General features: G+C 45.8%; 1 protein-coding gene across 2 annotated transcripts in view; it reads left to right on the plus strand.

Moving 5' to 3' along the window:
* Window positions 1-27627, plus strand: part of MDN1 (midasin AAA ATPase 1) — a 765271-nt gene that overhangs the window by 599824 nt on the left and 137820 nt on the right. For both annotated transcript variants that reach the window (XM_029595415.1, XM_029595414.1), the window contains exons 67-73: window positions 5727-5822; window positions 7106-7200; window positions 8347-8459; window positions 9363-9518; window positions 16151-16260; window positions 21091-21164; window positions 21524-21707. In XM_029595415.1, the coding sequence (XP_029451275.1) occupies window positions 5727-5822; window positions 7106-7200; window positions 8347-8459; window positions 9363-9518; window positions 16151-16260; window positions 21091-21164; window positions 21524-21707 (828 nt within the window). The remainder of the gene's footprint in view (window positions 1-5726; window positions 5823-7105; window positions 7201-8346; window positions 8460-9362; window positions 9519-16150; window positions 16261-21090; window positions 21165-21523; window positions 21708-27627) is intronic.

Raw genomic sequence — 27627 nt, forward strand, 5'->3', positions numbered from 1 at the left:
CTTTTTCTGTTGGGAAGAATCAATAGAACTATTAAACTCCAGGGAGGACGACTCAGAACCAACTTCAGGAAATGTTTCTTCATGGATGCCTGGACTGCCCTTCTGGAGGAGGTGGTGAAGACTAAATCAGCAAAAGATTTCAAAGGGGCATGGAATAAACACTGTGGATCACTAAAGTCTAGACCAGGGGTGGGCAATTAATTTTCCCATGGGGCCGCATGAGAAATTGGGATGGTTTTAGAGGGCCGGACTAATATAATTAACTCAGTTCTCAATAGCCCTACTTATGAAAAGACAGCAGTTTACCACCAATGCATGTCCTCTGAGAAAACACAACAAATAAGACCGATACAAACGCTTACATGCTAGTAAAATATCTCATCTCGGTAACACACAGAACCGACCTAACATACTCCCAGGATCTGTAGTAATGCACATAAACTAATCCGCACACAGTTACACCTGTATTATGGAATACACTCAAACAGGAGCAACCCTATCTATGAAAAGGCAACACTACAAATATTAAATCAGGTCCTAAAAACCAATAGACCTCTTATTAGGAAAACAGAACTAGCAAGCACTATAGATCCCCACACAGAAATAATTGTAAAACTATACTAATAAGCAGAATAAATGTTTCAAAACAGCTATGAACAGAATAACATCCAACAATTAAAAACTCATAAAAACTATTAAACATTCTCCAAACACCAATAAAATATTTCAAAAAAGCAGACATCACACAATTAAAATGGCAGTCAAGAAAAATAAACTTAAAGCCACCTTTACTTACCCCCTCCAGCAGCTCTCCTACTCCCCTTCCCTGCAGGCCGTGGCACACACCAGAAGCAGCAGTAGAAGCTAAGCTCTATACTTATGGTCCTCTTCCTTAGTGCCCATGTCTCTCACACACACACCATACCAGTCATGCCCCCATGACCAGTTTCTGTCTCTCACACACCAATCGTCTCCCAAACAGTCTTTGGCACACACACACCAGTCACCTTCCTGAACAGTTTCTCTCGTGCCATACACACACACACACACACACACACAGGCTTCCCACTCCCGTGTTCTACTTACATATATGGTCTTCTCACTCTCAATCACTTTCTCTGTCTCTCTCTCTCTCTCACACACACACACACAATCACTCACCAGTCTCTCACTCCCATGCTTGTTCTCTCCACATGCACAGGCTTCTCATTCCCATAATCACTTTCTTTCTCTCTCTCACACACACCAGTCTCTCACTCCCATGTTCTCTTTCAGATATACAGGCTTCTCCCTCCCATGATGTGTCTCACACACACCCAGGTTTCTCACTCCCATGCTCACTCTTCACATGCACAGGCTTCTCATTCCCATAATCACTTTATTTCTCTCTCTCACACACACACCAGTCACCTGATCTCACTCATGCATACACACACACACAGGCTTCCCACTCCCAAGTTCTCTTTCAGATATACAGGCTTCTCCCTCCCATGCTGTGTCTCACACACACCCAGGTTTCTCACTCTCATGCTCACTCTCTTCACATGCACAGGCTTCTCATTCCCATAATCACTTTCTCTGTTACACACACACCAGTCTCTCTCATTTCCATGCTCACTCTCCACGTGCACAGGCTTCTCATTCCCTGAATCACATTCTCTCACATTCACACACACCAGTCTTTTTCTCTCACACACACAGTCACCTTACCAAGCAGTCTCTCTCTCTCATGCATGCACACTCACCCAGGTTTCTCACTCCCACAACTCCAGGCTTCCTTCGCTCATGCTTTCCCACATACCCAGACTTCTCACTTCCATGCTTTTTCTCTCTCACACACACACACACATCAGTCACCTCCCTGACTAATGTCTCACACTCTCACATACACATCAGTCATCTCCCTGAGCAATCACTTTCATTGTCTCTGACATACACACACACATCAGCTCTCTGACCAGTCAATCACACACACACAGGCTGGCTGGCTGCTTCTCACTCTCTCTTACTCACTTCCTCTTCCCCCCCCCCCCCCCCCCCCCCCCCCGAGCACAAATGGGAGCTGCAGCAGCCCCCGCAGGCCAAGAAAGAAGAATCCCATCGGCCGCGGGAGGCTCATGCTGTTGACTCCTTTCTCGATTACCGGCTGCTTCAATTGCTCGGGGACCGACGCTGCAGCCGACGCGGCACGGCTCTTTCTCCTTCCCGCGCACCGCTCCGTGTATCACTTCCTGTTCCGGGTCACGGGAGGGGGGGTGCAGGCGCGGGAAGAAGAAAAGGCCAGCCGCGGGTGCCACAGCTTCTAACACCGCTGCCGTTACCACTGGGCTTGAATGTGCTGACAGCCCAGCGGCAACGGCAGCAGGAGAGACCGGGAGCGTGCGCCGCGGACCGGCAAAAAAACTCCCACGGCCCGGTCCCGGTCTGCGGACCGGTGGTTGGGGAACCCTGAAAAAAGACCACGAAAGGCGGAACTGTGACATACGGTATGTAGGAAAGAAAATCGAGTGAAGGCACGCTGTCCGATTGGCCGGTGCTTGCCCAGCACCGGCCAATCAGGCAGCGTGCCTTCGCTCGAGTCACTCCCTCCCCCCCACCGGATGCTGTAAAAAAAAAAACCAGTTCATTCTCCGCTCCCTCGCTCCCGGATTGGCCAGCCAATCGGGGAGCGAGGGAGCGTAGAATGAACTGCTTCCTTCCGCTCCCTCGCTCCCCAATTGGCCGGCCAATCGGGGAGCGAGGGAGCGGAGAATGAACTGCTGCCTTCCCTCTGCAAGGGAAGGCAGCGTGCCTCATTCCCCGTCTGCTCTCAGCAGTGGGCGGGCCGGTCACAGACCGTAGGCGGGCCGGATTCAGCCCGCGGGCCGCCCCTTGCCCAGGTCTGGTCTAGACGATGGAAATGAGGAAATGGAGGTGATTACTGGTATGGTGGTTACCACCCTTAACCAATAAGTCTTCATACTATTGATGCAACTCCATCATTTCTCTCTGCTTCAATGTCGAGAGGTGATGAGGAATTGGACTCAAACAGCAACCTGGCTTCATGGTTTGGGAAGCTAAGTATGGAGGTAAATTGTATGGCGTGGCAGATATTACCATAAGCTTGCTGGGCAGACTGGATGGAACATTTGGTCCTTTTCTGCCTTCATATCTGTTTGTTTACTCATTCCATTCCACTCATTTTATACACCTCTTTCATGTCTCCCCTCAGCCATCTCTTCTCCAAGCTGAAGAGTCCTAACCTCTTTAGCCTTTCTTCATAGGGGAATTGTTCAATCCACTTTATCATTTTGGTCGCCCTTCTTTGTACCTTTTCTAATTCTGCTACATTTTTTTTTGAGATGTGATGACTAGAACTGCACACAGTACTCAAGATGAGGTTGCACCATGGAATAATACAGAGGCATTATGATATTCTTTGTTTTATTCTCCATTCCTTTCCTAATAATCCCTAGCATTCTATTTGCTTTCTTGGCTGCTATGGTATACTGAGCAGAAGATTTTAGCATGTTATCAACTGATGCCTAGATCCTTTTCCTGAATGGTGACTCCTGTTGAGTAGCTATAATTTGGGTTACTCTTCCCCAAGTGCATCACATTGCATTTGTCCACATAATACTTCATTTACATGCCCAGTGTCCAGTTTTGCAAGGTCCTCTTGCAATTTCTCACAATCCTCTTGTAATTTAACAACTTTGAACAATTTTCTGTCAACAAATTTGATCACCTCGCTCGTTCCCATTTCCTGGCCATTTATAAATATATTAAAAAGCAGTGGTCCCAGAACAGATCCCTAGGGCGCACCACTATTCACCTTTTTGCATTGTGAAAATTGACTATTTAGCCCCTACTCTGTTTTCTATCTTTTAACCAGTTGGCAATCCACAATAGGCCCAGGTATCTGTGGTTTTATCAGATATGCAGAGACTCCTGGTGGAAACCCCCCTTCGCCTTCCACCACACATGGATCTGTTACCGCAGGGACTGGTCCTTCACGAGATCTGACTCAGTTCTGTCTTACGGTTTGGCCCGTGAGAAAGCTAGCCTGTTAAAGCGTAGTTATTCCTCTGTGGTGATAGCAGCTTACTTGCTCGTAAGTTCTCCACTTCCTTGGCTTACGTGCGGGATTGGAAAGTTTTTGAGGCTTGTTGTGAGGAACGGAGTGTTTTTCCTCATCAGTTAAGATCCCACTCATTCTGGATTTTTTGCAGGATGGGTTGAATAAAGGATTGGTCCTTAATTCCTTGAAGGCGTGAAGGTTGCAGCTCTTGACTGTTACAGAAACCTGGTGAATGGTGTTTCCTTGTCTCTTCCTGATGCTGCCTGTTTTTGGAAGCAAGTGAAGCATATTTGCCCTCCCTTGAGGTTACTGGTTCCATTGTGGAGTCTTAACTTGGTGCTGGATGTTTTGGTGGGCCTTTTGTTCTGACCGCTGTGTAGCCTTTCCATGCAGTTGTTGACCTTGAAGTCTGTGTTCCTAGTGGCTATATATTCAGCGTGTCGAATTTCTGAGCTGCAGGCTTTGTCTTGCTGGGAGCCGTTCCTTCGGGTGCCTCCAGGGGCGTTGCAGCTGTGTACTGTTCTATCCTTCTTGCGCAAGGTAGTCTCGGACTTTCATTTGAATCAGTCAGTCTCCTTGCCATCCCTGGATAAGGTAGGGACAGAAGAGTATCGCTTCTTGTGCTCCTTGGATGTCAAGCGACTCATCGTGCTGTATCGAGGTTTCTGAACCTTTTCGAAAGACGGATAGCCTGTCTGTTCTCCATGGCGGGAGTAAGCAGGGTACTCCAGCTTCGTGGGCTACCATAGCTCTTTGGATTAAGGAGGTAGTCATGGGCCATGTATGTGGATGCTGAAAAGCCGTTGCCTACTCTGGTTAGGGCGCTCATTCCACTAGGGCTCAGGCAGTGTCATGGGTGGAGTTTAGTTTGTCTCCTGTCTATATCTGCCGAGCTGCAACATGGTCTTCCTTACACGCCTTTTCAGGGTTTTATCATCTGGATGTGCAGGCCCAGGAGGATGCAGCCTTTGCAAGTGCGGAGTTGACTGGACCTTGGGCAGCCTCCCACCCTATTCGGGAGTAGCTTTGGTACATCCCACTGGTCCTGAGTCCATCTATCTACACGCTAGGAAATGGAGAAATTACTGATCTGATAATTTAATTTTCCTTAGTGTAGATAGATGGACTCAGCTTCCTGCCCTCAGCTGCTGCATGAGTGTATAAATAGTCCCAAGGGATTACTGGTAAGTGTTCATCCAGTCCCTGGTTTGGGATACCTAGAATCTTACACGAGTTCAGTGTTTATGATTAGTTGAGTACAGTTCTGGTTTCTTGTTCTTAATCATGTCTTTAATCGAGTTTTTTGCTAGTCAGTTGCTTTTGAAGAGAATACTGGCAGGCTGGGGTCACTGCAGGGCTTTTATATATAGTGTGATGGTAGCCTGCCTTGTCTGCATCTGCTGGCAGGGAAGCATAAACCCACTGGTCTCCTGAGTCCATCTGTCTGCACTAAGGAAAACAAAATTATCAGGTAAGTAATTTCTCCATTGCAGCATGGAATCTATCGACCTTTTGGTATCCTACTTGTGACCTGAATTGGCCACTTGAAAAAAGGATACTAGGCTTGATGGACTTTTGGTTTGGCCCAGTATGGCAGTGTTATGTTCTTAAAATGCAGTGACCCTACTATGATTTTTTTATGGCCTGTGTTTCTTTTTTTTCATAGCTGTTGGTTGTGATGGACAGGATCAGAGGCTTCCCACTTTCTAGCCCCCTTGCAAAGTTCCTCAATGGCTTAGAGATTCTGCTAGCAAAGTCTCAGGTAAGGAAGAGAGTGGAAAAAGGAAAAACTGCCATTGTTAAAGGTGTAAATAGATAAAGTAGCTACTTTGCTAGTTTTCGTACACCATAAGAGAAACTGTTCAGGGAAAAATTGTAATCTGTTAAATATGGCCGATTAAATTACCAGTTGAATAATAGTACATGCGATCTGCAGCTTTTCATTTAATATTAATCTCCACCTGCTGCTTTGATCATTTAGAACTTGACATGTTGTGTCAGATATTCAGTGAAGCCTGTGCTGGTAATGCAGGGCCCAAGATGGTACTCATTCTGAAGTGTCCTCAGACTGAATATATATTGTTTATTGACTGTTCCTCCTCCGGTAAACACTCGTGACCATCCCAAAACAGTACCTTCAGACCCAAAGGCTAATATAACATTCAAATATACAGAGAGAACACTAGATGCAAAAAAAAAATAGTAACCATATAAAAAGCACCTAGAATTATAAATTTTAAAGCACAAAACAAATGTTTTGTGGGAAAAACTTCAGATTCCAAGTCCCAAGCAGCACATGCTTTTGGAATGCATTTTTTAAAAAGCACCATCAGGAGTTAAAAACAAAAAACCTTCCATTTTTACTTTTTACCTGGCAAATGTGTCCTCATTTAAAAAAAAAAAAAAAAAAGAATGTTCATTAGTGAGGTGTCATAAATCAGAAGTTAACACTATGAAGCAATGCACTTAAGCAATGAATCTCTGATCCCAGTGTCTTGATGTACACAATATTGATGCTGTCAGCATTTTGCCTGAGTGGGGCTGCATCAGAGACGATATGATGGGGGACACTAAGCTGTGCAATGCTTTATTAAACTGTGCTTGTTCTTAAGAATCACACATTCTGGATGGGTGGGAAGCATCTACTTTTGTGAAAAAGTGGCCATTTTAATGGGATAGCATGACACTTGAAGAGCAAGTAATCTATCCTCCCTTTCAGCCATCACTGGGCTTTGTTTTGTGATGTATTAGGCGTGGAAGGATATAAATAACTTGTTTTCTTCACCTCATGCCATATCAGAACATATAAATGATAAATCAGGAGAAGGTGTGGTCCAGCCATATCCTTCCTAGATGTCTGGAGCCTGCATAGGTCTTCGGTTTGTGTGACACCTCTGATTTGCCTGTGCCTCTGTCTACTCCAGTGTAACAAAAACAGCCCCCTTGGAGCTTGTCTGCCCAGGAACCTCTGAAGGTCTCAGGTTGCTGAGCAAGTTGTGAAATATATATATATATATATATCTCCAGATTATTTGTTTTCCTCAGGATTGGGAGGAGAATGCGAGTCGAACACTGTCTCTGCGGAAACATCTCAATTCGGTCACTCAACTGATCATTCAGTGGCGCAAGCTGGAGTTGAAGTAAGAGCCACTTTACATGTCTCTGGGATTTTTCTATTTTCTGGTAGAATTAGCACTTGCTGTTACCCATGGTCTTGGAAAGCAGCCATTTAACGCATTGATGATTATTTTTCCTCATTATTAAAAAAAAACAAAAAACACTAGCATAATTTTATTTATTTATTGTAAATTTTAAGATTGGAAGTGTCTTACGAGGTTTACATAGCTATCAAGTTGCACTTTTTCCACTGCAGTTTGGAGGACAGGATATATTACATGATAGCATGGAAAACAGTAACTAGAGAGAAATGTTGTTTTTCTTTTTGTTTTGGAGGGTTTTAAATCTAAAATCTTTTTGTTTAATATTAATTTTGATTTAGTACCTTTACCGAAAGAAAATAAACATTTAAACACCCCCCCCCCTCCCGCCTCCCAAGATGCTTAGAAGCCCCGCAGGACCATGGCCTGCTCCACAGCCGCCTCTGACTTCTTCCTCCCCCCTTCCCGTAATGATGCTTGGGCCAGGAGCCACCCCGGCCCTTACTTTACCTCTCCTGTGGGGTCATCTGAAAAGTAAAAGGGGCAGAGAGATGCTCACATGCCTCCTGCCCCATCCATGTAGTCTTCCTAATGGCAATGGTTGCCCCCGAAACTGGCGCCATAACAAGTTTAAAATAGCCCTGTCGCAGAGCGAGCTGGCACCATTTTCTTGTATGGCCATATGGACAATGAGTAGCGTATGGTTGCTTTTTTCTTATGCACACTGATGCCATGACCCTGTATGGCCCATTCTGAGAACATGCAGCCTTGCAGGCTTCTACTTACTCATTGTTTCTTTAATTGATCTGTTCCAGTATGGGAGCTTATTACCCTGCCTTTCTCCCATTGGTTATTTGCATGTAATTCAGTCCATGCTTTCCTGCTGTGGGATGAAAGACTTTGCACAAGGGCTTTCTTGGTCCAGCTGGACTTAACTGCCATAGCAGCAGAACAGCTCCACAAAATGGCAGCCTTACCTGTAGGATCTAAGTGTCATCAGATGCAGAAGAAAAAACAGCTAAGACGAGCAGTAAAGATCTGCCCAAGACAGGGAAAATGTTGTGATGTCCAGTTTTGGGAGTTAAAAATGTGTATGAATAATGGTGATCTGTAATTCTTTCTTTGTAGCTGTTGGTCTCTTAGCCTTGACAACGCAGTGAAACGGCACACAGAGAAGTCTACTAAGCACTGGTTTTCCATCTATCAGCTTATAGAAAAATACCTGCAGGGGCAGGCAGAAGGTAATAAAATTGCTTTGATCGGGGTTGGAGCCAGTGTGGGATGAGGGTTTGGGCTACCTCAAAATACATATGAGATGCAACCAATAACATGAATCAAAATAAATTTCAAAATTTTTTGCCTGTACTAAACTTAAGTCAAACTGATTCGAATGTTAGACGCTTGTGTTAATTCATTGATGTAGTCTCCATTTTTTTTCTTAAGAACTTTGGAAAATGTTGCAAGACATTTGAACGTTCGTGTACTGAACTTCCCTAAGTTTTGAACCATTTTGCCTCTTGACCAGTTTAAAAAGTACCTTATGGACCTATTACCAAGCTTATTTTCTATCCCTTGGATGTGAGGGGGGAGATGGAAAGTCTCTTCTGAAGTTGGTCATGTTTTGGTTGATAGTCTTGACCTGACAGATATATTGGCAAGATCAGGAAAAGAAGAATTGGTTACTTTTCTTTTTCCCCAAGATCGGGACTCTAATATGAGATTGTTATTTTGAAATAGACAAGCTGTGTTATTAGGCCAAAAAGTTTGAATGTTTCTGGATATTACCAGAACAACACTGAAGCAAAGGAAATAAATTCATAACATGTTAGGTGGTTAAGGGGTTTTTTTTGTTTGGAAAGTATGAGGTTTTGCACAAAACTGAATCATTTATTTTCATAAGAAAAATAGTCCTTTCCTAGCGTGTAGCAGATGGACTCAGGACCAATGGGTATAGTGTACTCGTGCTAGCAGTTGGAGACGGATCAGATTTCAATCTGACGTCAGCACCTAGTTTTTTGTTGTCTTGTCCTCCTCCCCCTCTTTAGTTAGCTACCTGTACTTTAATTTGTTAGCTGAGTTTTATTGATGAGCCTCTTAGATTTGATGTTCCTGCTAATGATTGTTCTGTTATTTTTGGGAGAAAGCTGGAGAAAGCACAGAGACGCAGACTCTTCCTTCGCTGGTTGCCACGCTGCAGGCATTTATCGAGGGATCTACCCTAGGGGAGTTTCACACTCGCCTCAGAGTTCTACTGGTTTTCCACTGCCATATCTTGTTGGTGCCTCAGGTGGAGAGGAAAGGTAATGAATTTCATTTTGCAGATGTTTTAGTAGTTAGATATGTAGAGCAGTGGTTCCCTAATCAGTTGGGTTTTCAGGATATCCACAGTGAATATGCATGCACTGCCTCCATAGCATGCAGATTTTATCTCATGCATATTCATTGTGGATATCCTGAAAAACTGGCTGGATGAGGGTAACTTCTGATACAGAGGATTGCAGCAGATTAGGACTGCAGACCCATTTATATCCCAGTACAAGGCTGCAGTCCCTGGTGGGTCTCCTGGCTTTTATTCACTGTTTCACAACTAAGAATCCTCTGTGCCTTACCCAGGCTTTCTTAAAATTACTGTGTTTTGCCTTCACCATCCCTTCTTGGGAGGCTTTTCACAATCTTTTATTCTATAATTTCCTTTCCACTGAAAATGTTTGCTTCCTTCCATAATTTATACTTTTGAATTATTTTAATGTCTCTATCATATTACCCCCCTTTCCTTTAAAATATACTGTTTGGATCCTTAAGTTTCATTTCAGGGCTTTTGATGCAGACCCCGCACGATTCTGTTTACCCTTCTCTGGACTGCCTCTACCTTATCTCCTTTTGAACATTTTCATCTCCTTTTCCTCCTCCTCGTACCTCTCTACCTGTGTTTCCTAGCACTCTTCTGGCTCTGGCCACACACTGTTCTTATGACCTTGAGCATATTTGATGTGGTCACGTTGGAAGGTGCGTCTCCTGGGCAGTGCACATCAGTATCTCACCCCATCATTTACTGCTCTCTAGGATTTCTGCAGCCCAGATGCATGAGACTGCACTTCTTTGGCCTGAATCTGAGCTGTCACATTTGCCAAACACATTACCATTCCTCATGTTTTCTTAAATTGCTCCTCGCATTTACTCCTCCTGCAGTGTCCACTTTGTTGCAGTTCTTGGCATCGCCTGCAGACAGACCTTCCCTATTAACCCCTTCTGCAGTATTATTCATGAAAATAACTTCACTTGACCCCAAGACCTTTTTCCTGAGGCACCCAATTCATCATATTGCTTTTCTGGGAGGAAACATGGGGTTACATCTAATAGGAGACCAGCAGGAATACACTCCTATCATTCCCCAAACTTTACTCAGTGAGTTTTAAAGGCTCCGTTGCATGTCTAACAGGAAGGAATCTGTTCCTGACACCTTATCTTCCAGGGCAACCAACTAATAAACTTAATGGGAACCTCTTTCAGACTATATGCTGTTCAATATACACCTGTTGCTTCATAGGTAATGTTTGCTGCCATTCTATCACCACCTACAATTGGGAAGCTAAATAATTTCTAAAATTAGGAACCCAAGTCCCCCAGTAAGTGAGACTGGTATAACATTTTCCTAGATACCCAAGGAGACCTGCATTTCTAGATAAATCTATATCTTATTTTGTAACTTTAAATGGAGCATACCTGGACGTGAGTGGGGGCATTGTCCTAAGTTATCCCTACTACTAATCACTTCTATAGCACTACTCAACATACACAGCACTGCACAAAAAACATATAAGGGGGACAGTCCCTTCGCAGAGTTTACAATCTAATCGAGGCAAAAGAGACTTTAGGAATTTTATTTCAGAAAATGACTAAAATCTACTACTACAACTACTTTGGTTTGAGTTTTATCTCTGTCAAAACCTATGGGACAGTATTTATTAAGACACCTTTTTCTTGCATTTGAGAGTCCCTCAGGGTGCAGTATTGTCCTCTGTACTATTTAATGTCTATTTGCAGCTGCTGGAAGACATTTCTCATATTGGCTTACCTTAACATTTTTATGCTGATGATGGTCAACTTTTTATTCATGTTGACTCCAATCTTGCTGAAATGAGAGAAAATGTAAGACCCGGTCATGGACTTATGCATGCAGTCTAATAAATTGTGTGCAAATCCAAAAAATGTGGATCTCTGGTATCACCTTAACCAATACTATCATTCTGTTGAAAATCAGGTCACCAGCCTTGGTCTTGTGACTCTGCATTTAACATCAGGTGGATAGGGTCTCAAAGAGGACATTTGGAAAAATTACATCTTATCTGTCATATTTAGCCTTTCCTAGATAACTTGTTTAAAATAGTCCTGCACACCTGCAGTCTATCTGGTATTGATTATTACAGTGCCTTTTGTTTTAGTCTACCAAACAAAAAACTTGCTTAAAGTTCAGGTGATATAAAATAGAGCCGCTCAGCTGGTGGCAAATAAGAAATAGTCTGACTGTATTACTCACATTCCTAAATTTTGCCACAGCATCAAGTGAAAAGAAAACCACAGAAGGCATCCAGGAGAGGACCCAGAGAACACTCTCCTGTTTTTTAAATGGCACCAGAAGGCATTCAGGAACAAGGGTCTACACTGTGGTAACCAGTAGCTCGGTAAAAAGGGTTCCAGGCAACACTGACAGTTGTCATCCCAATCATGTCCCAAAGGGACTAGAATACTAAGTGATACAAGCAATACAGACTTAGAAATATCTCATGGGTCATCACAGCAGATTGATTTCTAATTAAAGAAAAAAAAATTCAAAGCAGCATATAGTACAAGGTGACCAAATGGAATACAACAAACATTACAACAATACTAAAAGCAATGTACTCAACTAAACCCCAAAAGCCTCCCGGATGAAACAGGTTTTTAAACAGGCAGCAGAACAGGTTATAGTTCTTTTAATAGAATTCCCCACACATGGTAATGTTCTCAAGTATATTTCACCACAGATAGATGGAATCTCAAATCAGGCTTCACTACAAAAGTGCAGAGGCCTTAAATAATGCTGCAATCGATGAGTAAGAAGAAAAAGGAGTTAGCCCATACAATGCTGTTAAGCTTTGAACTGTGTATGAAAGATAGCTGGAAGCCAATGTAAAAATTGAGATTTACGTGCTTATTGTGATTCCCTGTTATGCCTGTTATACGGGGAATCACATTCCCAGTAAAGACTACCTTCCTTTGTAATCTGTTGAGTTGCCTTGTAAGTGTCGTCCTGATTTGTATAAGGTTCTGCAATATTCTGAAGTTCTGGGCAATCTTGAGGCTTCTTTGTGTCAGCTAGGACTGAAGGGTTTAAACCTGCATTAACTCAAAATAGAGGCATTAGGTTCCTATTCTTTAAGTTTGCTCCAAAGTTCATAACCTTGTAATGTTAAATGTTCTGTCAGATTATTAATATTGTGCCACGTGCTTGGTTAGGACAGAGGCTTTGCTAGAAATCTTCAGTCTTTGACTGCAAAGTTCAGCAGATCAGACCTATTGTCAGGATCCTTTAGCAGTTCTGCATAGTATCCTGTAGACAGACCGCTACCAAAGTTGGGCACCGGCTAATTACAGTAAACCTTTGTATAATGCTTTCTTTTTTTCTTCCTTGCTGATTGCAACTCACATCTGTACCAGTTCACTGTACCTCCTTTTTCTTAATAAACATTTTAGTTTGTTAGCCCTGTGTCTCTGGCCGATCAGTGATTTGCAGTAGTGTTTCATTGGTTTATACTGGTATATTTGTGATTGGTCTGTAGGTGAATGGCAACCTGGGCAAAAACTATCCCCCCACCTCCCAACTGATGGTGCCTTCCCAGTCCTCTTAGGTTGTGGTGGGATGGGATCTGCCACGACCATGTAATTCCAGTTTTCGGCCATGGCCAGGCCTGTCTTTGGCTACGGCAGCTTAGAATCTACCACAGCCAGGCCAAGGTGGATGGGATTCTGTTCAGCCATGGTGGGATGGGATCCACTGCAACCATGTTGAGCCTCTCCTCCTCCTGTCCTTCGGGTGCCCCTTTGCTGTCAGCACTGCGGGCGACCACTCAGCTCACCCACCCTAAAAACCAGCCTTGGTGTGATGTCTGGGAACTGTGACCACTTGGAGCTTGGGGCTTGCTAATGTCCCCAGAAGCACAGTCCAGATGTATTCCACACATTAAGAAAGGTGGAAAGAAGGCAAAACAATTACAGGCATGGTTAAAAGGGGAGGTGAAAGAAGCTATTTTAGCCAAAAGATCTTCATTCAAAAATTGGAAGAAGGATCCAACAGAAGAAAATAGGATAAAGCATAAACGTTGGCAAGTTAAATATAAGACATTGATAAGACAGGCTAAGAGAGAATTTGAAAAGAAGTTGGCTGTAGAGGCAAAAACTCACAGTAAAAACTTTTTTAAATATATCCGAAGCAGAAAGCCTGTGAGGGAGTCAGTTGGACCGTTAGATGAACGAGGGGTTAAAGGGGCACTCAGAGAAGATAAGGCCATCGCCGAAAGATTAAATGATTTCTTTGCTTCGGTGTTTACTGAAGAGGATGTTGGGGAGGTACCCGTAATGGAGAAGGTTTTCATGGGTAATAATTCAGATGGACTGAATCAAATCACGGTGAACCTAGAGGATGTGGTAGGCCTGATTGACAAACTGAAGAGTAGTAAATCACCTGGACCGGATGGTATACACCCCAGAGTTCTGAAGGAACTAAAAAATGAAATTTCAGACCTATTAGTAAAAATTTGTAACTTATCATTAAAATCATCCATTGTACCTGAAGACTGGAGAATAGCAAATGTAACCCCAATATTTAAAAAGGGCTCCAGGGGCGATCCGGGAAACTACAGACCGGTTAGCCTGACTTCAGTGCCAGGAAAAATAGTGGAAAGTGTTCTAAACATCAAAATCACAGAACATATAGAAAGACATGGTTTAATGGAACAAAGTCAGCATGGCTTTACCCAGGGCAAGTCTTGCCTCACAAATCTGCTTCACTTTTTTGAAGGAGTTAATAAACATGTGGATAAAGGTGAACCGGTAGATATAGTATACTTGGATTTTCAGAAGGCGTTTGACAAAGTTCCTCATTAGAGGCTTCTAGGAAAAGTAAAAAGTCATGGGATAGGTGGCGATGTCCTTTCGTGGATTGCAAACTGGCTAAAAGACAGGAAACAGAGAGTAGGATTAAATGGGCAATTTTCTCAGTGGAAGGGAATGGACAGTGGAGTGCCTCAGGGATCTGTATTGGGACCCTTACTTTTCAATATATTTATAAATGATCTGGAAAGAAATACGACGAGTGAGATAATCAAATTTGCAGATGACACAAAATTGTTCAGAGTAGTTAAATCACAAGCAGATTGTGATAAATTGCAGGAAGACCTTGTGAGACTGGAAAATTGGGCATCCAAATGGCAGATGAAATTTAATGTGGATAAGTGCAAGGTGATGCATATAGGGAAAAATACCCATGCTATAATTCCACAATGTTGGGTTCCATATTAGGTGCTACAACCCAAGAAAGAGATCTAGGTGTCATAGTGGATAACACATTGAAATCGTCGGTACAGTGTGCTGCGGCAGTCAAAAAAGCAAACAATGTTGGGAATTATTAGAAAGGGAATGGTGAATAAAACGGAAAATGTCATAATGCCTCTGCATCGCTCCATGGTGAGACCGCACCTCGAATATTGTGTACAATTCTGGTCGCCGCATCTCAAAAAAGATATAATTGCGATTGAGAAGGTACAGAGAAGGGTTACCAAAATAAGGGGAATGGAACAACTCCCCTATGAGGAAAGACTAAAGAGGTTAGGACTTTTCAGCTTGGAAAAGAGAAGACTGAGGGGGGATATGATAGAGGTGTTTAAAATCATGAGAGGTCTAGAACGGGTAGATGTGAATCGGTTATTTACTCTTTCGGATAGTAGAAAGACTAGGGGCCACTCCATGAAGTTAGCATGGGGCACATTTAAAACTAATCGGAGAAAGTTCTTTTTTACTCAACGCACAATTAAACTCTGGAATTTGTTGCCAGAGGATGTGGTTAGTGCAGTTAGTATAGCTGTGTTTAAAAAAGGATTGGATAAGTTCTTGGAGGAGAAGTCCATTACCTGCTATTAAGTTCACTTAGAGAATAGCCACTGCCATTAGCAATGGTAACATGGAATAGACTTAGTTTTTGGGTACTTGCCAGGTTCTTAATGCCTGGATTGGCCACTGTTGGAAACAGGATGCTGGGCTTGATGGACCCTTGGTCTGACCCAGTATGGCATTTTCTTATGTTCTTATGTTCCAGGGGATAGCTTGTGGGGAAGAATACTTGCCCAAAGGAATGTGAGAATTCATTTGATGGTCTGGGGGTGGCCATTATAGGAAAACATGCACAGGCAGGCCTGTGCAGTACTTATTGGGAAACTCCAAGTGAAAAAGGGATTAACCCTGAGTTTGGAAATTAGGGATCGCATTAGGGAATTTTGAGTAGGATTATGGACAACCAAGAGATTTCCATCTTTGCTCCCAGCAGAAATGCTTGTACTTCTGGAGACTTTGGTCTTTCCACCCTTCTTTTGGCTATTAAACCACACCCTGTATCTTATGTGACTAAAGAACTGGGGACCTAGGACCTGCAGATGTTTTGGCCATTAGCTGTAACTGCTGTTGAAGCATCTCTTGCAAATCTGCATTTCCAAGGCTCCCACTCAGCACAACAGAACTGTAGAGGAAACCTTCTTTGAGAGAGCTGTCAGACCACTGTGTTACTGCTTCCCTCATAGCATATGAAAGCTTCTGATTAATTGATGCCTGTCTGTACCTGTCACATTTGCCTGTCTGTACCTGTCACATTTGCTCACTATTGCTTCTGTCTTGCATGTTTCAGCTTCGCTGTTCAGTGTGTTATGGAACCTCTATAATTACTACAAGCAATTCTCTGAGTGCGTCCAGGCCAGAATTACTGAACTTCGCCTTCCCCTGGAAAAAGAACTCAAGGTACTGTTGAATGAAGGCAGTAGGTAATACTAAGTGCCCAGTATGTATAAGCAAGAAATATGAGATGTCTAGTGCATGTTTTAAGGGTTGTGATGTGATGGGAAAAATCACTTTATAAAAATAAACTAGAAAGAAAGAAGGTGCCTTAGGGTAAAAAACCAGATGAAAATGATCTAAGATTTTATGTGCACAAACTTTTAGAAGAATTTATTCAGCTTTAGTTGTAACTGAAACATATTTAAGACTTCCTAGCATGTAGCAGATGGACTCAGGACCAATGGATATAGTGTGCTCCTGAGAGCAGTTGGAGACGGAGTCAGATTTCAATCTGACGTCAGCACTACATATACCCCTGCAGGAAGCTCTGCTCTTCAGTATTTCTCAGTCTCCTTAGCAGTTCGGGACTATACACATGCTTGCACAGCGTTAGAAAATCCAAACCAAAGAAGAAAGAAAATTCCAAAATCTTACCTCTACAAGACTAGCCCCGCTCTCCTGCGGTGATACCTAAGGGTCCCTCCCCCAGTCGAATTCCTGAGGTGATTTCCAAGATCCCTCAGAGGTAAGCCTCGGTCCAGCAGCCGGTTCCTGGTGCGGAATTAGCCCCCAGGAGGGAGCGGCTGAGAGGCAGCAGGTGCAAGACTGAGCGCGGCGGTGAAGGTATTTCCCTCTCCCCCCGCAGCTGGAGACCTCCCGGCATGAGACCAGGAAGTGCCGAGACAAGGTAAGGTAGAAAACTTTAAGTCTCCGGTATCCGCGGCTCGGATAGGCGCACAGATCGCCTATCGGCGTCTGTCCCATCAGGTTGAGCAGCCCCGTCCAGGCTAGACCCCAATCCAGCTCGAGGATCCTCCCACATGGGGAGACCCTCTGGGGGGGGGGGGGTCACCATCTTACCCACGTGGTTGCCTGCGCCATTGCCCCCCCTTGATCGCCGTTCTGTCCGCCTAACTGAGCCGTGCGCACAGCAGCAAGCCAGGCGCATAACATACTTATGCTCACAGCTGTGCGCGCATAGGTGCCGTGCACACAGCGAGGCACACGAGGGTGCCGGGCGCATAGCGCCACACTCAGCAGCGCTGGGCGCAGAAATTCGGCTGTGCGCACAGCGGTGTGCACATCCCCGTAAGCGCACATACCAGCCTGCACGCATATCTTCGCAGCCTGCATGCGCTCCCGGAGCGCATATCTAAGCCTCCTAGTGCACGCATATAAACGCACAGACCAGGTTTGAACACCCCCTACGCACACAAACCATGGCACCACCGGCCAAGAAAGCCAAAGCACAAGCCCTCTGTCCAGCCTGCCACATAAGAGCTGCACAGCATGAAGAGGTTACTGCCTGTGCCTACAGTGCAAGACAGCTCTGGGAGAACCAGGGTAAGGGCCCCCCCCCCTCCCAGCCAGTACAGGAATCCAGATCCACAGATAGTGCCCCAGACATCTCTATCTCCCAGCTCGGCCCTTCAGACGGGGAACGCCGCTGGGTTCAATATAGACCCAAGAACCTTTTCCTGGCTGGAATTCTTTAAAGGTCTGCAAACCTTGGTCCAGGCGCAATCAGCACCACCGACACAGCTACAGCCTCCACTAGAGGACTCAAACCTCCCAGGCCCTTCTCGGCCTCCCAGAGACATGCCTCCTCCGGACAAAAGCCTAATCTTAGGGGACACGGACACCTCTGAGGAAGACCAAGACTCCCTGGAGGAAGGGGAAATCCCTCCAGGAACGGAACCATACCGAACCATGATGCATTTCTTCTCCAAAGACGAACTACCAGACCTCGTGTCCCTGAGCCTGAAGGAGCTGGCCATCCCAGGCACAAACGCCACAGCGGAGCCAAAGACGAACCCTCTTCTAGTCAGGCTCTGTCAGGCCTCACGCCATTTCCCTTTGCTGCAAGCCATACAGCAACTGATTGACCTGGAATGGAACACGCTGGAGGCCAGTTTCAAGAGAGGACAGGCCCTAGAAGCCCTATATCAACTGGAACCCTCAGCCAAAGAACTCCTGGTGTTTCCCAAAGTGGACGCCATGGTCTGCGCTGTCACAAAGCACACTACCACTCCAGTCGAAGGAGGAGCGGCACTTAAGGATGCCCAAGACAGACGACAGGAATCCATCCTTAAACAGTCATTCCCTGCATGTACCCGGATCAGTCCAGACACCTGGGTTTTGCCTCCCCTCCAGCAGATGGAGACAGAGAAGTTTTTCAAAACAAACCCTGGCATATATACCAAGGTGCCATCCACAGTCCCTCAGTCTTACTCTGTCTCCAGCAGATGGCAGTGGTGCAAAACCCACAGTCTCTGCTGATTTAAAAAAAAAAAAAAAAAAAGGAATTAGGAATAATTAGTTAGGAACTTCAGTTCCTTTATTTGTTTAAAAAAAAAAAAGAAAAAGAAGGCGGCCTGTTAGGACCTGCCAACCTCTTGGAAGACTGAGGGGGACCATCCTTCCTGGTCGAGGCAGCTGCTCAAGAGGGTCGAGGGCCCTGCCTTGGTGGAGTAGCAGCACTGGGGTGATACCGGGGAGCCCGGCTCACTTACCCCAACAGCAGCATGAGCAGGACCTGTCCAGAACCAAGGACAGCGCGGGGGCAGGTTTGCAATTAAAAAAAAAAAAAGTTTTCAGTTGTTAATTTTTTGCCACGCCGACTCTCTGGTACCCTCTCCCGCTCCTCCCGACTTGCGTCGCAGTCTTTTCTTGCAATTTTCTCCGTTTCTCAGCAGCAAGTTGGGCCCTTCGTTTTTCTCCAGCCGCGATCATGCCCCGAGGTTCGTCTTGCCGCGCATGCAACGCCTCGCGCCTCCTGCTCGCAGGGGGGGTGAAGGTCCCTCTGTTTCGCTGTGGGAAGGCCAGATTCACGCTCCACAGTCGTCCACGTGGTCCCGGATGGGTCGGGCCGACTCAGCTGCGCCGTTCCCGATCATTGCGGGAACGGCGCAGCTGCAGGCAGTGGCACAGAATGCGGGGAGGGGGAGGAAATTTTACCCCCGGCACTGTCTCCACAGCACGGGCCTTCGGGGGAGGGCACCCCTAAGGCTCCAGAGGCTTTTTTTTAAATGAGGATAGCCCTGAGGGGGCTGCGGATTCCTCATCTGACTCCTCCTTTTCATCAGAATTTGTACTTCTGATGCACAAGGCTGTTAAAGCCAAAACGTCTGGGAAAACACAGGCTGAGGAGCAGCTTTTGTGCCCTCTGTCCCACAAGCGCTCTCTGCGCCGTTCCGGTTCCAAAGGGGAGGCAGAGCCCCCCCCCCCCCCCCAAAGGGAAAAAGGCCTTTGCGCACAGGATTCGTCGACACGGACACAGACTCTTCTTCATCAGGGACTCCTGATACTCAGTCCCAGCGCACGGGGAGGGGGGGGGGTGGACGGAGATCCTGACTCCCAGCCCAAGCTCATCCAGGGTGGTATGGTGCTGGATGATCCAAAGGTGGTTCGTCTTTTTAAAAAAGAGGAGTTGAACCCACTTATCCCGGTCATCCTGGGGGAGTTAGGTTTGGAAGCCCCTCCGCCGGAGTCGCGGTTGGGGTCTATGGATCCGATATTACTAGGTCTCAGGGGCCCCACAGTGTCTTTCCCTTTTCATTTCTCGGCCACAGACCTTCTCTTTCGGAAATGGGGCACTCCTGATTTGGGGTTGAAAGGTGTGGGCAGGGGAATGGAGGCTCACCCCGTACAAAGGGAAAAGAAAAATCTTACTTATCAATCAGGGATCACTGCCACAGCCTCCTCACACAGGGCACCAAAATCCGTTATGGAGGGAGTTATTCCTACCAATGAAATAAACTCTGAACACTGGCAATTGGAATGAAGAAGTTCTTTATTCAGTGAGAATTTACCCAGGGAGTAGTGTATAACTCTATAGTATGAGAGAGAGCTCAGCTTGCATCTGCTGAGCACAAAATTTTCTATGTCCCCTCTGCTTTCCTGTTCCCTGCAGTACCCCTAATGCATTTACTAATGCAATAGCCCTCCCCTTAGTCCTACCTCTAACAGGTTAACATGCTTCGCTTATCTTACCTAAGCTCGACTCCAGTCAGTTTGTAGCAATTTCTGCATGCAAAACTAGTGTTTGGAGCCTGCTTTGAGGCAACGGTGTACATTCTTATTCAGCATCACTCACCAACTGGTCTGTCTCCAAATAATACTCTTACACACATTTATGCTGTCAGACTCAAGAACACACAGAGTGTGTGAGTGGATGTGTCATGTCAAGAGTGTGGGGTGTGTGTCAGTAAAAAAAAAAAAAAAAAAAAATTCTGTGTGCGCCTGACACTTTGCTGGTTGTCTCGATACTTGGCAGCTGGTTCAAGAGTTGATTGGCTGGCAAGAGATTTCAGTGTCAGACCAGGAATCTAGGATGGCTGGATATAAAAGATTTAACCAATCGTGTGTGGGGCCCAACCGATTGCATAGATAGAAAGGGGACTGCAGCACAGTTGTCTTACCCCAGTCTAAGATCTGTTCTACTAATTAGGTAAAAAAGTTAAATTTATGTTGGAGAATGTTTCGCTCGTTTCTGCTATGTTCCAGGTCACATGATACACGCAATATGGCATGCTTTTGAAGCTATTGAAGTATGTGCCGCAGGGAAACTGCACAAGGGAGTCGGACACAATGGGCTGGTTCTGAAAAAACCTCCCTGAGTTATTTTCTTGCAGGGCCTTTATCTACCTTGCAGCAGCTACTGTACATCATCTGCCTCTCAATGGCGATTAAACTATTCTGTGTTGCAGCCACTTACCTTCATTGATGACATGCGCATACCTTGAGAGAGAGTCTAAATGATGGCACTTTAAAATAATGGTGTTTCTTTTGTAGGCTTTTGTAAATATCTCAAAGTGGAATGATGCCAGTTTCTGGTCCGTGAAGCAGTCCGTAGAAAAGACACACAGGTAACAGTGAAAGGGTGCAGCCAGTGGAGAGGTCTGTGTAACATGTGTTTTCCATGCATGGGCCTGGGGGGAGATGGGGAGATTTCCTTTCATCTTTGCAAATGTCTGTATAGGAGCAGGATTCTATTTAACAGACCTGGAAGAGATACAGCAAATAGTTCACTACACCTGGTGTAATACTCTTGAATTGGTAAATTAAACTTTGCTATCTGACCTCCACTCTGCTTTCAGCAGTTGCCATTCATTTTCAGAGAAATAGAATCAACGATAGTGCAGATAGTGAATGAAAACAGTGCATAGTAGCAAAGGGAAGTGTAGATTACTTTTTTTTTCTCGTCTTCCTTTCCCTTCCTCTCCAGAACCCTCTTTAAGTACATGAAGAAGTTTGAAGCTGCTCTTAGTGAGCCTTGTCTCCCTTCCCTGCTGGAGAGCACTGGGGAGCAGCAGCTGGACTGCATTGCTGGGCAGGAAGCACACAACCAAGTGCAGAGGCTAATCGGCATGCTCAGGGAAACGCTGACACTTAGAAAGGACAGCGCACAGGTAGGTGCTTTTACTTAATACCAAGCTCAGATTTCAATGAACATGAATATTACGTGTTAGATGAATACTTCTTTTTTTTTTTCCCTTTATCTGGCAATTTTTTCCTGTTCCCTTTTACCTCCAGCACAGTGTCTACCAGACCTGAGATCCTGGTACTGTGAACTTTAGTTTACAACTACTGGGCATTTTTCTTTTTTTTTTTCACTCTTTCCATCCAATTCCTCAGCCGGGGATCAGGGCTCTTTCTGAAACCCTGCAATAATGGTCCCTGAATCTGACCACCAACAATGACCATTACTGCCTTCCGTGCCTGCTGAGGGATGTGAATGCTGCCTCTGCTGCATCCCCTGCCCTGGGCAACTGGAGGTGGGTGGGGGGTGCAGAAGGACCCGGCTTGTGGATTGAACCAGGGATCTTCAGCATGGTAGTGCACAGTACTCTTGCTGAGTCACTGGATCTATCCTTTTTCAATTATTTTTAAGCTCATTTTGTGCCTGGATTCCACTAAAGCTGGATTCTCACCCCAGTACTCAAGGGGTTGCCTGGCCAGTCTGATTTTCAGGTTAACCATAGAGTATGTAAATATGCATATTCATTGTGGATATCCAGAAACCTCAGTTGATGGTGTCCCCTCCCACCCCCCCCACGGACTGAGTTGAGAACCACTCTGCTAAAAAAACAGGGATATTTTATTTGCCTAGAATGGTATGGTGAATGGAGGGCAAAACTAGTTCACTAGGAAGAGCCTTACTGAAGATGCAGAGCTTCTGCCAATGCTCTCTCTCTCAGAACTATAGCAAATGTTAGGATGGTTCAGTTGGCAAATTGTGCAACTAACAACCTTTTGCAAAGATACATGTATAGTGTGTTAAATGCATGGTTTCCTCACTTTTCCTTTCAGGACCCGCTTTTCGCAGCAGCATAAACACATAACTCATCCACAATAAAAAAAAAAAAAAACAAAACCATGATTTTCAAAGCCATGTCAAACAATTTTTCATTGATTTTATCCTTCTGAATGTGATATCTTCTCTCATTGAGCATCCTGCCACCTTATTGTCCTTCTCTGCATGTCAGTTTTTGTGGCTGGGAGACCACAGTGGTCCACTGATCTCCTGACTCATCTGCGAGTCTTCTGAGTCCTGCTGCCCAGTTTGGGAGCCGAGGTCGTATACAGGCCCCAGTGTGACATCCAAAATATGGGGCCACTGTAAGAAGGTATGCTCAGCAGAGTGCAGAATTTAACCAACAGTTCTGCACACGTAGCTGCTGATGCAGTAAGGAGTTTTGCACACACCAGTATGTGTACAGGTTAGAACCCTCTCATGTAGATCCTATGCTAATGAAGGCATTAGCTATTCCCCCCCCCCCCTCCCCCCTCCCCCTGATACAGAGAGGTGTGCTGGCTCACCTTGTGCTTTCTTAATGCTGGAAATGTAATCCTAGTGAGAGGTAGAATAATGTTTCCAAGGATAATGTTAGTCTGTGGGCAGAATTCGGAGTACCAGGACCTGTAGGTTTGATTTTATTAGCAACAATCATGCTTCCTGTTCATACCCCAGATCAATCCAGACAAGTGGGTTTTGCATCCCTATCAGCAGATGGAGGCAGAGAATAAAAACCTTTCAGGCACTGCTACTTAACAGAGTGTACTATCTGCAGTATCTCAGTATTTCTCAGTCTCCAGCAGATGGTAAAGGTGCAAACCTGCAGTCTGATAGCTTAAATAAAGAAAAGATTAAGAAATGTAGCTTAGTGTTAGAGAGAAGGCAGAAGAACTGAAGACAGAATTCCCAGAAGTGTTAGGTTCCTTGGTTGAGCAGGGCGAGCAGAGGGGTGGAATTCCCTGGCCAGCTCAACCCTTTATTCCAGGGTGGGTGGGGAGCTAGGGGTCTTGGTTCCCCTGCTCCCTCTGAGGCCTTCTCACCCAGACCAGCTGGTTGCAGCATCCAGGAGCACTCAGAAACAGGAAAATATAACTTTGGTTTTTCTGGGTTGCTCGGGAGGCTGTCTCTTTAAGAGGTAAAAAAAAAAAAAAAAGTCAGGCCTGTTCTCTGTTGGCTTGGCATCAGGGAGAGTATCTGCTCGACATCTGGGTGAGCAGGAAACTATGGCTCATGCTGTTTTCAGCACCCTGATCTGGGACAGCAGCAGCGGCGGCTTTCTTTTCTCTCGCTCGGAGTTATTTTTGGCCACGAGCCGCATCGATCGCTATGCCATCTCCTGCAGAGCGTGGTAGAGCCTGTCAGACCTGCAGGGGAGGGCAATCTTGCCTCAGTGTGGCCCTTATCTGCCCTAGCTGTGCCTCTTGATGCGAGGGAGCCTTGGCAGGCCTATCTCACTAAGAAGGAGCTGGCGGGTAAGCAGACAGCCATACAGAGATCCCGATGCTAGGCTCCTCGGGGGGGGGGGATGCATTTTGCTTTTGGGACTGGATCAGTCGCAAGGGGAGGAGGATTCTGATAGCAATCTGCAAGGCGAGGATCCGCAGAGGATCCACCAGTGGACCAGGGCGCGGACCCTGGCGGCTGGTCTGGTGGGTGACCCAGATGCAGATGATGTCCCTCTGACAGAAGGGGATGACATGAGGCTGGTCAGGTTATTCCGTAAGGAGGAGTTGCGGCCTCTCATCTCTCAGGTTCTGAAGGAGCTGGGGATTAAGTTTGCACAGGAGGATTCAGCCAATGAGGGGATAAACCTGGTGTTGGAAGACTGCGTGGACCGCTGAATGCATTCCCTTTACCAATGAAGGTGAAGAAGCTGATCGAGGAGTGGGATTTCCTTGGAAGCAGGATTGAAGGTAGCCAGGTTCTATCCCCTGTCTGTAGAATGGTGGAAGCTTCCAAAGGTGGATGCGGCTATCAGCGGTGACAAAACAACCATTCCTGTGGCAGTCAGTGGCCTTGAAGGATATCCTAGACCAGAAGCTGGAGATCCTGTTAAAGAGGCTGTTTGAGGTCTCTGCTCTGAGCCTTACAGCTGCGGTCTGTGCTAGTCTGATGCAGAGGGCTTGTTTGTGCTGGGTGCAAAAGGCAACAGAAAAGACCATGGAGACCTCTGCTGATCCTAGTCCGGATGCTCAGTTGGAAGCAGGGGTGGCCTATATGGCGAATGCCCTCTATGGTATGCTTTGCACTTCGGCTAAGAATATGGTGTCCTCAGTAGCTACGTGAAGACTCCTGTGGTTACGTATTTGGTCAGCAGATGTTTGGTCAAAGGCGCAGTTTTGTAATCTCCCCAAGCAAAGTAAAATTGTTGTTCAGGGAGGACCTGGAGAAGCTGATGAAGCATTTGGCAGATTCTAAAGGGAATAGATTGCCCAAGGATAAGAAGGGAAATAAGACCTTCCCATCTCGCACTTTCTTCCGTGAGATGAGATTTCGCTCCAACATAAGTTCTTCCAGTTCTACGCAGAAGCAGGGTTCAGAAGACGGCAGTCCTTTCAAGGGACCCGTAGGCCAGCCAGAGATAGTTCTGGACAGGATTTCGGAGGTGCAAAACCCGTCCAATGAAAGCAGACTGCTCCATTCCTCCCTGGTGGCTGTTGGAGGAAGGTTGTCCCGTTTTTACAAGGAGTGGACCAGAATCACTTCCAACCAGTGGGCTCTGGAAGTAATAAGAGACAACTATGCCTTAACATTTTCTCGACCCCCTTCAAAGAAGCCTTTGTGGTGTCCCGTTGCGCTTTGCCCGTCAAGCAGGCAGTGGTGCGGGACACTCTTCTACAGCTGCAGCAATTGGAAGCAATCATCCCGGTGCCGCAAGAGGAGCAGGGTTGGGGAAGGTATTCCGTGTACTTTGTGGTTCCCAATAAGTGAAGGTTCATGCGGTCCATTCTAGATCTACAAAGTGTCAATGCGGCCTTGCGAGTGCCATGCTTTCGGATGGAAACGTTGCGGATGGTGATTGCAGCAGTGCGCCAAGGGGAAGTTTCTGGCCTCCTTGGATCTAACAGAGGCATATTCCCACATTCCCATCAAAGCAGACCATCAGAGGTTTCTTCGCTTCGTGGTGCTCGGAGAGCATTTTCAGTTTCAAGTTCTTCCCTTTGGACTGGCTACTGAACTGAGAACGTTGATGAAGGTGGTGGTGGTGGCGGCCCTCAGACAAGAAGGGATACTAGTGCATCCTTACCTAGACAATTGGCTCATTTGGGCAAAGTCGGAGGTAGTGTGTCACTGTTCTATTCAGCGAGTGACAGAGCGCCTAAGGTCTCTGGGCTGGGTGATAAACCTAGCAAAGAGCCAACAAAGAATACAATACATTCTTTATTGTATTCTTTGTTATTTAATCCCCAGTTTACTTGATCCAAGTTTATCCTCCTGTTCGATGTAATTGCATTCGGTCATGCCTGTTTAATGTTATAATGTGTAAACCAAATTGATATGTAACTTTGCTACATGAATTTCGGTATATAAAAATGTTAAATAAATAAATAAATCTGGAACCATCCCAGTCCTTGGATTATCTGGGAGCACAATTCAATACCTGGTTAGGCAGGGTGTTTCTTACCCCAGAAAGGGTGATCAAGTTAGTCCCAAGTGGTTTGTCTACAGGACCTGCCAGTCCCCAAGATCTGGATTATCTGCAGGTGCTAGAGTCCATGGTTGCTACGCTGGATTTGGTGCCATGGACTTTTGTATACATGTCCTCTTCAGAAGGCACTCCTGTCCCATTGGAATCCGTTGTTGGAAGAATTTCAGTTGCCACTCCAGGAGGAATCCAGGGCCAGTCTCTCGTGGTGGCTGTTGTGCCCATTTGGAGAAGGGAGTGGATCTGGAAGTTTTGGGCTGGGTGGTAGTGACCATGGATGCCAGTCTGAGGTTGAGGAGAGATATCTCAGGGATATGCAGCCCAAAGCCAGTGGTCTCCAGTGGAAGCATCTTGGTCAATCAACCGTCTGGAAACAAGGGTGGTCCGGAGGGCGCTGTTTTTTCTTCTTCAGACTCGCGGGCGATATGGACGTTCTCAGACAGTGTGATACAGTGACCTATATCAATTAGGGCGGAACAAAGAGTCGCTTGGTGGCTCAGGAGGTTCACAAGCTCTTTGCCTGGGCAGAACTTCATCTAGCAGCACTTGCAGCCTGTCACTTGGCAGGTGCAGACGTGTGCAGGCGGATATTCTCAGCAGACCCGGGAGAATGGGAGCTGTCAGTTGAAGCCTTTGCACTCATTTGGCACAGATGGGGCGAACCCCAGTTTGATCTCATGGCAACAAGGAAGTATGCCAAAGCAGCCAAGTTTTTCAGCCGCCAGAGGGAGTTCAATTCCGCGGGGATTGATGCCTTAGTTCAGCTTTGGCCAGGAAGGCTTTTACTATATGTCTTTCCCCGTGGCCGCTCGTAAGTCGGGTATTGTGTCACATCAAGGAAGAGTGATCCTGGTAGCACCAGAGTGGTTGCACTGTCCGTTGTTTATGGATCTAGCTCAGCTAGCGGTAGACAGGCCCGTTCTGTGAAGCTGCCTGAGAGGAATGCTACATGAAGGACCCATCCTTTCGGAACAGGCGGATTGCTTCTGTCTAGTGGCCTGGCTTTTGAGAGGCAACATTTCCACTTGAAGGGGTATTCCGAGCTGGTGATTACTACTCTTCAGGCTAGAAAGAGCCTCCACTTCTTTGGCATATATCAGAGTTTGGAGAGTGAGTCCTGGTGTGGGGTACATGGCAATGATCCTTCACAGGTGAATGTTGCTCAAGTCTTGGCCTTTTTGCAAGAGGGCTTGTCAAAGGGTTTTTATAATTCTTTCCGAATTCAGGTGGCAACCTTGGGTTGTTTCAGGGGAAGATTGCAGGATGGTCCTTAGCGTCTCGTCCGGACGTAGTATGTTGCCTTAAGGGAGCGAAGCATTTGCGTCCTCCAGTCTATAGGATTTGTCAGTCCTGAAATCTTAACTTTGTTCTTCGATCGATGTTTGGT

The sequence above is a fragment of the Rhinatrema bivittatum genome, chromosome 3, assembly GCF_901001135.1.
Source record: "Rhinatrema bivittatum chromosome 3, aRhiBiv1.1, whole genome shotgun sequence".
Classification (NCBI taxonomy): domain Eukaryota; kingdom Metazoa; phylum Chordata; class Amphibia; order Gymnophiona; family Rhinatrematidae; genus Rhinatrema; species Rhinatrema bivittatum.